Here is a 12,292-nt window from a genome sequence, read left to right as displayed (position 1 = left end):
CCTCTCCACTCAGGGTTTGCTGGAAGAGAACTCTTACAGAGTTAAGCTCGCCTGTTGTACATCTTTATTTTATATATATATTATATGTTGTAATTTTTTGTGTACAATAAAGAATAAATAAATAAATAAATAAATAGATTATCTTAATATTATATTTTTACAAAATTTACAAGTAGGTACCTTGAAACAAGTGTATAAGTTTGTTAAATGCCTTCAACTTTTTTTATTATTACACTAGTGACAAACAAGTATACGGCCAGTCTGTTAGTAAAACGTTGTTGCAGCCCATGTGCGTTTGCAATGTAGGAAATTTGATTACGCCTTTTTGAAGAACCCCATACTGTAGTCTCTAGGGGAAATCTCGGTAGGGAGTTCATTCCACGGCCTGTGTGTTCGTAGGTGGAAATCTCTAATATCGCACTGTACTGTATATTTATTTATTTATTCATCAGTACAAATATGTGTACATGGCGGACTTAATGCTAAAAGCATTCTCTCCCAGTCAACCATAGGGAAGTGTCAGAATACTCGAATGCGGTACTACTAATTATTGATATACATACATACTAAAATTACATATATAAACGAATAAATATATATACATACTAAAATTACATATATAAACGAATAAATATATAAGTGTATTTGTACACTTACACATATATGACATATACTATATTATACACGAATTTGGGAATAATATAAAGCACTTATTGCTCGGATAAAGATAAAAAGTGAGCGTGTACGCTTTTTTTGAAAGACGGTTTTTTTTGAAAGACGGTATTTATTTAAACTTTATTGGCCAATAAAGTGTGGTACATGAGGTTAATGCTATAGGTATTTTTTTTATGGGTGAACATGGAATGGTAACCCCGCCTACGTTATCGGTATACTTTGACGGGTCACCAATGAAGGGGTGAGGATGATGACAGGTCAGTTGGCACATGGTGACCACTTGAACAAGATATACAGGTTACTATGATTTCCAGGGGGAACCACGTGGAGGACGACCTGATAGGGGTATATATATATATATACGGCCTACCTGATGGAAAGTGGCAACCGTCATCTAGACATGAGCAGTACCATGGACATAGAGTATACTGTTTCGCCCATGATACCCCCCATGCGTTACAATTCCTGAGGACTCAGGTGTTATTCCTCTGTACCCTGTGAATTCACACATATATCTTTTATACATCTTTCTCTCTCTAGTTTATCTGTATTAGTATTCTAGACATAAAAAATAATCATTCATTTGTAACATTACATTTTTGCTTATTATAAAAGGGTTTGCCCTAGAGGCTTCTGTCAGCGCTGTATTCAATTCAATTCAATTCAATTTATTCATAACAATATTACATTGTGTCGAATAGGTATGACAGGAATTTTACATATAAACAATGTCAGATACAATCAACGAATTAATAATAATAACAGTTTCAGTCAAAAAAAAAAAAAAAAAAAAACAAGCAACCACAAACAACTCACAATTAATATATCCCTAAAATTCATTTATTTTATAAATACATTTTTCCAACAGAAAGGCTGCTTATTATAAAATATAACAAGCAGACAAATAGGTATTTTTGCTATCTCGTCGAAATTAATAAGTTTTAAATTGTGTTACAAAAAAAGCAGTTTATCAAAAAAAATCTTATTATATGTGTATGAAATTGTATAATACAATCTCTAAAGTGTTTAAAGAATTAGGTCTTGATCAATTCAAACAAATCTTGTCGAAGTGGCCTACAAAAGTGTATCTACTCAGCGAAAGAGTTTATTGATCGTAAACGTGATAATATTTTTGAATTTACTGGATACAGAGGAATAACACCTGAGTCCTCAGGAATGGCAACGCATGGGGGGTATCATGGGCGAAACAGTATACACTGTTATGTTCATGGTACTGCTCATGTCTATAGGCGAAGGTTATCACTTTCCATCAGGTGGGCCGTCAGCTTGTTTGCCATTCTAAGTTGTATAAAAAAACATATTTCATGTAAATATAAGCTGTGACTATTATGTGTGTATTGTATACAAACGAGAATAGAATATAAATGCTTTATTTACTTTAAATATGTAGTGACAAAGTTCTTATGCAATACATATACAGTTCCATATTGAGCCAATATTAAGTCTGCAAATTATAATTTAATTTTTTTTTTCAATACGACTACCAATAATTAAGTTACAGGGGGGGAAAGGGATTGTTAGTAATGGAGACTGAGAATCCCATTGCTAGCAATATACCCAACTAGGTCGACATCCTCGCGGTTCCCCCTGGAAACTATCATGGTTAATTCCGGATGAATTCATCATGATGGGCTAACTGGCCTGTTTTCATTCTCATCTATCACCCTTCACTGGTGCTCCGCCAGCGTATCCCGTTAGCGCAGGCGGGATTGCCAGACCATTTTTATCATAAAAAAAAATGAAGCTACAGTTTATAATATAGTACAGTATACGAGTATAGTATGTCGCCGTATAACATAGATCCCGGCATAGAATGGACCATCCCTTCTTTCCCGTAGGTGTAGTAAGAGGCGACTAAAGGAGCACATGGTAGAGGGATGGACAGCAGCGTCCCTTTTAAAACATCTGTAAAAGTCTAACTGCGGTCGCCAACCCGCCTGCCAAGCGTGGCAACTACTGGCAAAACTCCCCTTATGGGGAAGGCTTATGTTCAGCAGTGGACAGTTAACGGCTGAGATAAATATAGTATGTCATATTTAATACATTTTATAATTTAAAATAATAAATTGTTAGAATTTAGTTTAATACAATTATTTCAATGTCAGTTAGTCAGCAGTTAATGACATATTATATTATAAATATAAATTCAGGGGGGAAGGGATTGTTAGTAATGCGGATTATCAATCCCATTGCTAGCAATATACCCTATTAGGTCGACCTCCCCGCGGCCCCCTCTGGAAACCATCGTGCTGAATTCCAAGTGTATTCGTCACGATGGGCTAACTGACCTGTCTTTTCATCCTCATCTATCATCCCTCATTGGTGCTCCGCCAGTGTATACCGATAGCATGAGCTATACACTACACTGACTATGAGATACACTGGTATCGGTATATACTATTCCATTAACATCCATTAAAAAAAAAAAAAAATATATATATATATATATATATATATATATATATATATATATATATATATATATATATATATATATATATAATAAGTAAAATGTCTGTATGTTTAGATGATAAATTTCATTCAAATCCATTCAGTCGTGTGATCGTGAATAAGTACCACTGAAAACGTCTTATAAAACTTTTGCATTTCCAATATTTATGAGATTAGCAGGACGAAGCTATTCTTTAAACAGCCAGCTGTCACCGTCAAGAGTCATTATCAAATCTCACTTGAAACACGCAGGATTTTCACTCGATTTTCAGCTGTAGTGTGGACAGACCACCCCCGGACCCGGGCCGCCCCTTTCACATTCAGAACGCGTTCAGCGCGCGCCCCGTTCGCCCGCGCCTCGCCGCTACCATGGTATAGATTTTTTTTTCAAGCAAAACAATTGTGGCTCGTTGAAAATGTCGAAGAACAATATAATTCTGATCGTGTTCTTAGCAATCTCACTTGTTGTGGGTAAGTCGAATATTATTAAGGTTTACAATTTTGAAAGTTGCATGTTTTAATTGCCTTCTCATCTTTATTATGCCAAATACATGTTAAACAAAGAATATTTGCGTGACTTTCAACTGTATTTGATGTATGGAGTTTAGAAAATTAATGGTGTAAATGTTTTTTTTTTATACATTAAAAAAATACTTCGTTTTGTGTAATTTTTTTGTTACCAATTTTATAAAGATGAAAGGTTTTTGGCGATAGATTTAAGAATGACACCGTTTTGTGGGTTGTATTACCATAATAAATAATGTTATTATGTGAAATATATTTTTTTTATGGTAAAAATAGTGATTATTATGGTTGTGAAATGTTGTTGTAGGTTTTTATGGTATTTTTATAAAAAAAAAATTGTAGACTATTTAGAAGGAACTTGTAATTTTTTTTACACTTATGAAGAAGGTATTGTACAAAAAATATAGACTTTAATAAGTACAAAATTATAGTATAAGACAGACAAGGAAGTAAAGCAGGGACAAAAAGAATCATCAGAGTTGGCGATGATTTCGAGTAATAATAGATATTAATACATACTTATTCATATTTTTATTTATATTTCATATTTATATTTATTTTTTTATCTATAGAAGATGAAAATAAAAAAAAAAGAATAAAAGTTACATTTGAATCGAAAATTGAAAATAAATATTATTATTTTTTATTTATTTTTAATATTTATTAATATTAATTCAACTGATATTAAAAAAGGGAGGAGATTCCCAATTCGGTTATATATGTATATACCTTGTAACTCTGTAGTTTATAAACCGATTTGAATGTTTTTTTTTATACTTTCGTATATTTCAGATCTGAAAAGATTGATCTCATTGATTGACATTTCATCAAAATCGTTTCAGTAATTTAGTTTTTAAATCAAAATAGCTGGTTTTAGCCACGATTGAAGTCAGTATTTTTGTTGTGCAATACAATCTATTTTTTTGTGATGGGTGAAAATGGTATGGTAGCCCCGCCTGCGCTAACGGGATACGCTGGCCGAGCACCAGTGAAGGGTGATCGATGAAAACAGGCAAGTTAGCCCATCATGATGAATTCATCAGGAATTAACCATGATAGTTTCCAGGGAGAACCGCGAGGAGGTCGACCTGGGTGGGTATATTGCTATCAATGGGATTCTTAGTCTCCATTACTAATAATCCCTGTCCCCCTGATAACCGCAGTTAGGCTTCGGAGACGTTTTAAGAGGGACGCTGCTGCCCATCCCTCGTCCTCCTTAGTCGCCTCTTACGACACCCACGGGAAAGGAAGGGGTGGCCTATTCTATGCCGGGACCACACGGCAATAATAAATTATATGTATTTGATATTTTTGTGCATTATAAGTTTTTGTATTTTATACATGAAAAAATTACAAAAGTCGATTGCTTGGGTACCTCTGTCCCATTCGTGTTTTAACCGTGAAGCAGTTGTATTTGCATGGCTGTGTTTCGGTTTGAAGGTTGGGATATGGCGTGAATTTACAGGGTACAGAGGAATAACACCTGAGGTATCACGGGCGAAACAGTGTACTCTGTTATGTCCATTGTACTGTCTCATGTCTATAGACGACGGTTACCACTTTCCATCAGGTGGGCCGTCAGCTTGTTCGCCATTCTAAGTTGTATAAAAAAAAATTATTAATTCACTCTTGCGCCACCTAACCACTTCTATCTGTTCTCCTTTAACCAAAAAGTTGTCTGTAAGAGATCGCCCTAGCGATAAGACCGCCTTTTGTACCTTTATGTATATATTTCAATCTGTATTTATGTTACTGTATTTCACTTGAATTATTCAATTGTCTTTATAAATGTTTATGGTGCAATAAAGAGTTAAATAAATAAATATAATACTAAATTACTTACAGGTTAGTAACCGTGGAGGGTAAGGGCTCTTTTTTACATACTAAAGGAGTCGCGCCATGAAAATGTTAGAGAAACACTGAATTATGTCAGAATCATTTTAACTGTGAGAATTTAACAGGCGGATAGACAGACAGTCTCATTAATTAGTAATGATATATTAATTCTCTTGAAATGAAGTCTAGAGTCGAATAATTTTCATTTCATATTACTGTTTTCAATTTGATGTAAAAGCCAAGCCTGCTGAGCTCTTACCTACTATCTGGTTATTATGACACATTTCTGTTTTCCTTTGATATTATCACGCTCACGTTAGTGGAATGGGGTTGATTGGACGACATATTAATTACCTAAACAATGGTGTGAAGGGTTCGTTGGATAAAACAATAAAAATGGCAGCACACCTGCAATGCCGTAGGTGTTGTGGGTGATCATGGGCGGCGGTAGTCACTTACCATCAGGTGAGCCGCATGCTCGTTTGCCCACTGTGTTGTAAAAAAAAAAATATAAGAGACTGAATAAAGATATATTATATTGTTCCCTAGTACAATAATAGATGTTTTAAAAATAATGACGTATCTCTAATAAACAAATTTTTTTTTTTTTTTAATTTTCATTGACATAAAAGAAAAAATGAATAAGTTCTATTTTTAAAAGTAACATAAATAAAACCTCAACAAATGGTATATTCTTTTCTTTTTTTAATCAACTTAGACTTAGCAAACAAGCTGACGGCCCACCTGATGGAAAGTGGTGACCGTCGCCTATAGACATGAGCAGTGCCATGGACATAACTGAGTATACTGTTTCACCCATGATACCCCCCATGCGTTGCCATTCCTGAGGACTCGGGTGTTATTCCTCTGTACCCAGTAAATTCACTGCCATATCACACCCTTCAAACCGAAACACAGCTATGCAAACACAACTGCTTTACGGTTGAAACACGTACGGGACAGATGTACCCAAGCAAACGACTGTCTGATCGGTTACTGTCTGTACACGAAAGATATATAAGAAAAACTATTATAGGGAGCCTTTATAAACACAATAGAACCCAAAACAAAGGATTTTAGAATTTTTGTCTGCTTGTCTGTACGTTTGTGCGCGCTAATCTCAGAAATGGATTAGCCAATATGAATACGGTTTTCCTTAATTCGTTTCGGTTTGCTCTACATAATATTTAATGTTTGTTTTATTTCAATCGGTTTATAAATAAAAAAAGTTATATCCATCTAAAGAATCACATATAAAATGCTATAAAATGACCGATCAGATGAATTGGCTGAAACTTTTTCATTTTATTTTATCCAGTATTGATTTACAAAAATCCTGTCTACTCATGCGAAGCCGGGTCGGTTCGCTTGTATTTTATATGTTCGCATATTTGGCACAATGTGCTGTTTAAATGGCTCGACGGATTTCAACAAATGGGCCGCGTCGTCACGTTATGTTAACTCTCGTTTTGCTCCCGTACACATTTTGTGATGTTCGAAGCGGCCATTATTGTGTGCGGAGCAAAAAAATTTGGTAAAGCAAATTCTATTAAGTAGATTTACGCATTCAAAATTCAAGTATTTTTGTGTACAAAATGTACTTATAATAATGATAAAAAATAGGTGCATTTATGCTAATATATATATATATATATATATGCGATATTATGAGGCGAAATTATATATTTTTATGTATAATATCGCCGTGTTATCCCCGTATAGAATGGGCCGTCCCTTCTTTTTCTGTGGGTGTCGTAAGAGGCGACTAAGGGAATGTGATGGTCGAGGGATGGGCAGCAGCGTCCCTCTTCAAACATCATCAATGACTATTTGATAATGTTTTAAAAGGGTTTTAAGATGGTATATATATATGTGTATATATCTTTTATATGTTGATTATATAGGTACTAGAGGATCGAAATCTCTAAAAATCTCGAAAACAGGTCAAATTTTTTACTTTTTTTTTATCAGTGTTCCATACACACACATATATATATATATATATATATATAATGAGTTTTTACGCATTAAAATATTAAAATGAGGCAATAATTATAAGACGATGTAAATGTAGAAGTTATAAAGGAATCACTCGTAACTATTTATCACGCAAAATTGTATGAAAAAGTTGATCCGCTTTTCTCGAAGCATTTGTATGGAGACATATATCTATCTATATAATTTAAGCTTACAATATACAAATAACGTATGTTAACAATGATGAATGAACGAACGAACGCCCATTTCAGATCCCGGTTAATCAACATTAACATATATATATATCTATATATATATATATATATATGTATGTATATATATATATATATATATATATATATATATATATATATATATATATATATATATATATATATATATATATATATATATATATATATATATATATATATATATAGGTTAGGTAATATTGTACGTAAATGCCTCGTATCCACGCTTCTTGAATGAAAAACCGATCAATAGTGAAGCCACAATTATCTATTAACGATTGGGTAGCTCTCCTTTCATTCACAGAGACAAGTGAGGATGATCAAATAATTGATTTATTACCACAAGCGATATTAAACCAAGTTTCTGGTGGCAATCACGATCATTCGATTAAAGTGAATAACTGAATCTGTTAAATTTATATAAATTATGTTAATTAAATATTAACCAGCCACGTGTTGCGCCCCTAAAAACCCTTTACTAGCTATATCCAGTCAGTTTACCCGTAGTTGTATATGAATTTTGTTTAAATCACCAGAGGGAGACTTTGTACAAAAGTCGTTTGCTTGGCCACCTCTGTCCCATTCGTGTTTCTACCGTGAAGCAGTTGTTTGCATGGCTGCGTTTCGGTTTGAAGGGTGGGATATGGCGTGAATTTACTGGGTACAGAGTAATAACACCTGAGTCCTCAGGAATGGCAACGCATGGGGGGTATCATGGGCGAAACAGTACACTCTGTTATGTCCATGGTACTGCTCATGTCTATAGGCGACGGTTACCACTTTCCATCATATGGGCCGCCAGCTTGTTTGCCATTCTAAGTTGTATAAATAAGCAAGGAGTAAAATTAAAAAAAAAAAGAAAAACAAAGATAAAAAAAACAGCGGAAAAGAAAGGCAATGACATTTAACATAACCGTAGTTAATAATAGAAGAATTACTTCTATCGTACAGTGGACAAAGTCTTTTAGAAAAACCAAACAATTTTATAACTCTGTTCCCTTCATTTACATGAAAAACTCATTCATTTCAACTTCCAAGTAGACATTAAAAGCTTACGGGTGTACAGTCGGCCAGATAGTAGTCTGTCCGTCAACATAATTTATTCCGCCGCCGAGTGTACTTAGGTTAATTTAAATAAGGGAATACGGCCCTGGTTAGGTTAATGTAGGGATTAAGGAGTTAACAACTTAAGGGGAGTATAATGATTTAGAACGACATTAGTTCCGTGTTTTTTTTTTATGCAACTTAGAATGTCAAACAAGCTGACGGCCCACCTGATGGAAAGTGGTACAGACATGAGCTGTACCATGGATATAACAGAGTATACTGTTTCGCTCATGATACCCCCATGCGCTGCTATTCCTGAGAACTCAGGTGTTATTCCTCTGTACCCTGTAAATTTGTTGCCATATCCCACCCTTCAAACCGAAACACAGCCATGCAAACACAACTGCTTCGCGGTAGAAATACGAATGGGACAGAGGTGGCCAAGCAAATGACTTTTGTACAAAGTTGTGCTCTTGAATAGGTAAAATAGGGGGGAAAGGGATTGTTAGCAATGGAGTTTGACAGCCCCATTGCTAGCAATATACCCTATTAGGTCGACCTCCACGTGCTTCCCCCTGGAAACCATCGTGAACAATTCTTGTTGAATTCGTCACGATGGGCTAACTGACCTGCTTCATCATCACCTATCATCCTTAACTGGTGCCCCGCCGGTGTATACCGATAGCGCGGGTGGGGTTACCGTACCATTATCACCCACTAAAAAAAAATAGGTAAAATATTTGTACCAAAAACAATTGTGGCAAAATTTATTAGAATAACAAATGGAATTAGAATGTTGTTTAGAATAATAAATATGAGTGCATAAGATAGTTTTGTTACTAGAAAAGTAAATAGATACTTGAGAGTAATAAATATCAGCGTATTCGATGTTAGGGAAGTATCGCGTGACCACGACACGTTCCGGCTATCACGACATCGTGTTGCCGGCAAATAATAATGCTGTTATTGAAACACGTTACGTATTTAAGTTCCAGGTCATCAATCCGTCTGTCTTGAAGAAGATAGGGAATTGATTTAGTAGTCATTAGTCATTTATTCAAAAAACTATGTACATTGTGTCTGAAATGAGAGATAAACATACAAAAAACATTAAATTAAATATTACAACCATCCGACAATAATAATATATTTTACATATAAATATAATTGAGGACAGAAGGGGAAAAATGTTGGGACATTTGATACGACACGACGAACTTATGCACGTTATAATAGAAGGTAAGATAGAAGGAAGGAGGGGGAGAGGGAGACCGAGGCATAGTTACATCAGGCAGATCAAGGAAGGAGTTGGTGTCGTGTCGTATCAAGAGGTGAAGAGACTCGCTGAAAATCGTAGTGAGTGCCAAGAGCTCCACCGACAAGAGAGCAGCTCTTAAATACGATAGATAGAAATAAATATAAATATTAATTAATTGCAGCTAATTTAATCAGACACGGAAATATTTGAATAATTTAGACGCATCCAAATTATTTGTCGTGTCATCTTGGCATAGAATGGGACACCCATTCCTTTTTAGTAATCGATTTATTTATTTATTTAACTCTTTATTGCACTATAAACAAAAATATACAATGACAAGTGAATAATTCAAGTGAAATATAGTAACATAAATACAGATTGAAATATACAACGTAAAGGTACAGAAGGCGGTCTTATCGCTAGGGCGATCTCTTACAGACAACCTTTGGTTAAAGGAGAACAGATAGAAGTGGGATTTTTTTTTAATGGGTGATAATGGTATGGTAACCCCGTCTGCGCTATCGGTATACACTGGCGGGGCACCAGTGATAGATGACTAATGAGGATGAAAGTAGGTCAGATAGCCCATCGTGATGAATTAAACTAGAATTAGTCACGATGGTTTCCAGGGGGAACCACGTGGAGGTCGACCTGACAGGGTATATTGCTAGTAATAGGGCTATTTGATCCCATTACTAACAATCCCAATCTCCCCGATAAAAGTGGGTAGGTGGAGCAAGATTGAATTAATAAATTAATTGGGCATTTTTTTTCATATAATAGAATAAAAAGCGAAGATCGCTTAAGTCATTCAATAATTAAATCATCATCATCATCATATGAGTGATTAACTATTCATTGCTGAACATAAGCCTTCCCCATAGGGGGGGTTTTGCCAGTAGTAGCAGGCAGGTTGGTTTTTTTATACAACTTAGAATGGCAAACAAGCTGACGGTCCACCTGATCGAAAGTGGTAACCGTCGCCTATAGACATGAGCAGTAACATGCACATAACAGAGTAACTAATAGCCCTATTGCTAGCAATATACCCTATCAGGTCGACTTCCACGCGGTTCCCCCTGGAACTGACCTGGATTTATCCTCACCTATCATCCCTCACTGGTGCCCCGTCGGTGTATATCGATAGCGCGGGCGGGGTTACCATTCCATTATCACCCATTAAAAAAGCAGCGTCCCTCTTAAGACATCACCAAAGTTTGACCAGAGGGAGACTTGTACAAAAGTTGATTGCTTGGGTACCTCTGTCCCATTCGTGTTCCAACCGTGAAGCAGTTGTTTTTGTATGGCTGTGTTTCGGTTTGAAGGGTGGGATATGGCGTGAATTTACAGGGTACAGAGGAATAACATCTGAGTCCTCAGGAATGGCAACGCATGGGGGTATCATGTGCGAAACAGTATACCCTGTTATATCCATGATACTGCTCATGTTTATAGGTGACGGTTATAACTTTCCATCAGGTGGATCGACAGCTTGTTTGCCATTCTAAGTTGTATAAAAAAAAATAAAAAAAAAAACGAGTCAGCTAATTTACAATTAGCTGACAAATAGTTGACCCGTTTTTGAAGCTTGATACTCTATCTATGTAATGTAAGGGATTAATATTTCACAGGCTGTTGAAAATGGGACAATTATCACTTGATCGTTTATATATAATATCAAAGGTAGCTTCGCGGATCTCCAGCAAGGTCGCGGAAAGCCTTTATTGTATCTGAATATAATAGCTTGGAAGCCCTATAGTGTTGTGACGCGTATTATATTTATATTACAAAGTATCGATATTAGTACATTACTGCAGCGGCCAGCAACTGAGGCATTAATGAACGAACATGCAAATGTGGGCTGAGGCATGGCCGAGGCACACATACATGAGTCCATCAATGTCTAGTTGTGGCCGAGACTTGTATAGTACTTTTCTCAAACAATGCGAGGAAATCAAAAACACAATTTTACTTTTTAAGTTCAATGACGAATAACGAATACTAATAATTTTTCACGCGCCATAATGTTAATTTGTTTATTTTTTTCAATAAATAGCTTTCTATTTGCAAGCCAGTTCAAAGTTTAAATAAAACCTTTTATTAGTTATCTCCTTGGTAGTCATGTTTCAAAGTAAAAGGTCATTTCATTTTAAAATTACAGGACAGATATGAGTTTACACAGTAATTTATTTGGCCGCAAAACACGACAGATATGGATTTTCATACAACTTTTGTCGGCCGCTGCCCG

General features: G+C 35.4%; 1 protein-coding gene across 1 annotated transcript in view; it reads left to right on the top strand.

Moving 5' to 3' along the window:
- Positions 1-3,330: 3,330 nt before the first annotated feature.
- LOC113511306 (uncharacterized) overlaps positions 3,331-12,292 on the top strand; it is a 140,507-nt gene continuing 131,545 nt past the window's right edge. Inside the window, 1 exon segment of the mRNA XM_052903210.1 lies at positions 3,331-3,618. Coding sequence (XP_052759170.1) covers positions 3,564-3,618 — 55 coding nt within the window. The 5' untranslated portion in view covers positions 3,331-3,563.

The sequence above is a fragment of the Galleria mellonella genome, unplaced genomic scaffold (assembly GCF_026898425.1).
Source record: "Galleria mellonella isolate WM207_F2 unplaced genomic scaffold, CSIRO_AGI_GalMel_v1 utg1053, whole genome shotgun sequence".
NCBI lineage: Eukaryota > Metazoa > Arthropoda > Insecta > Lepidoptera > Pyralidae > Galleria > Galleria mellonella.
This window is presented reverse-complemented; position numbering and strand designations above follow the sequence as displayed.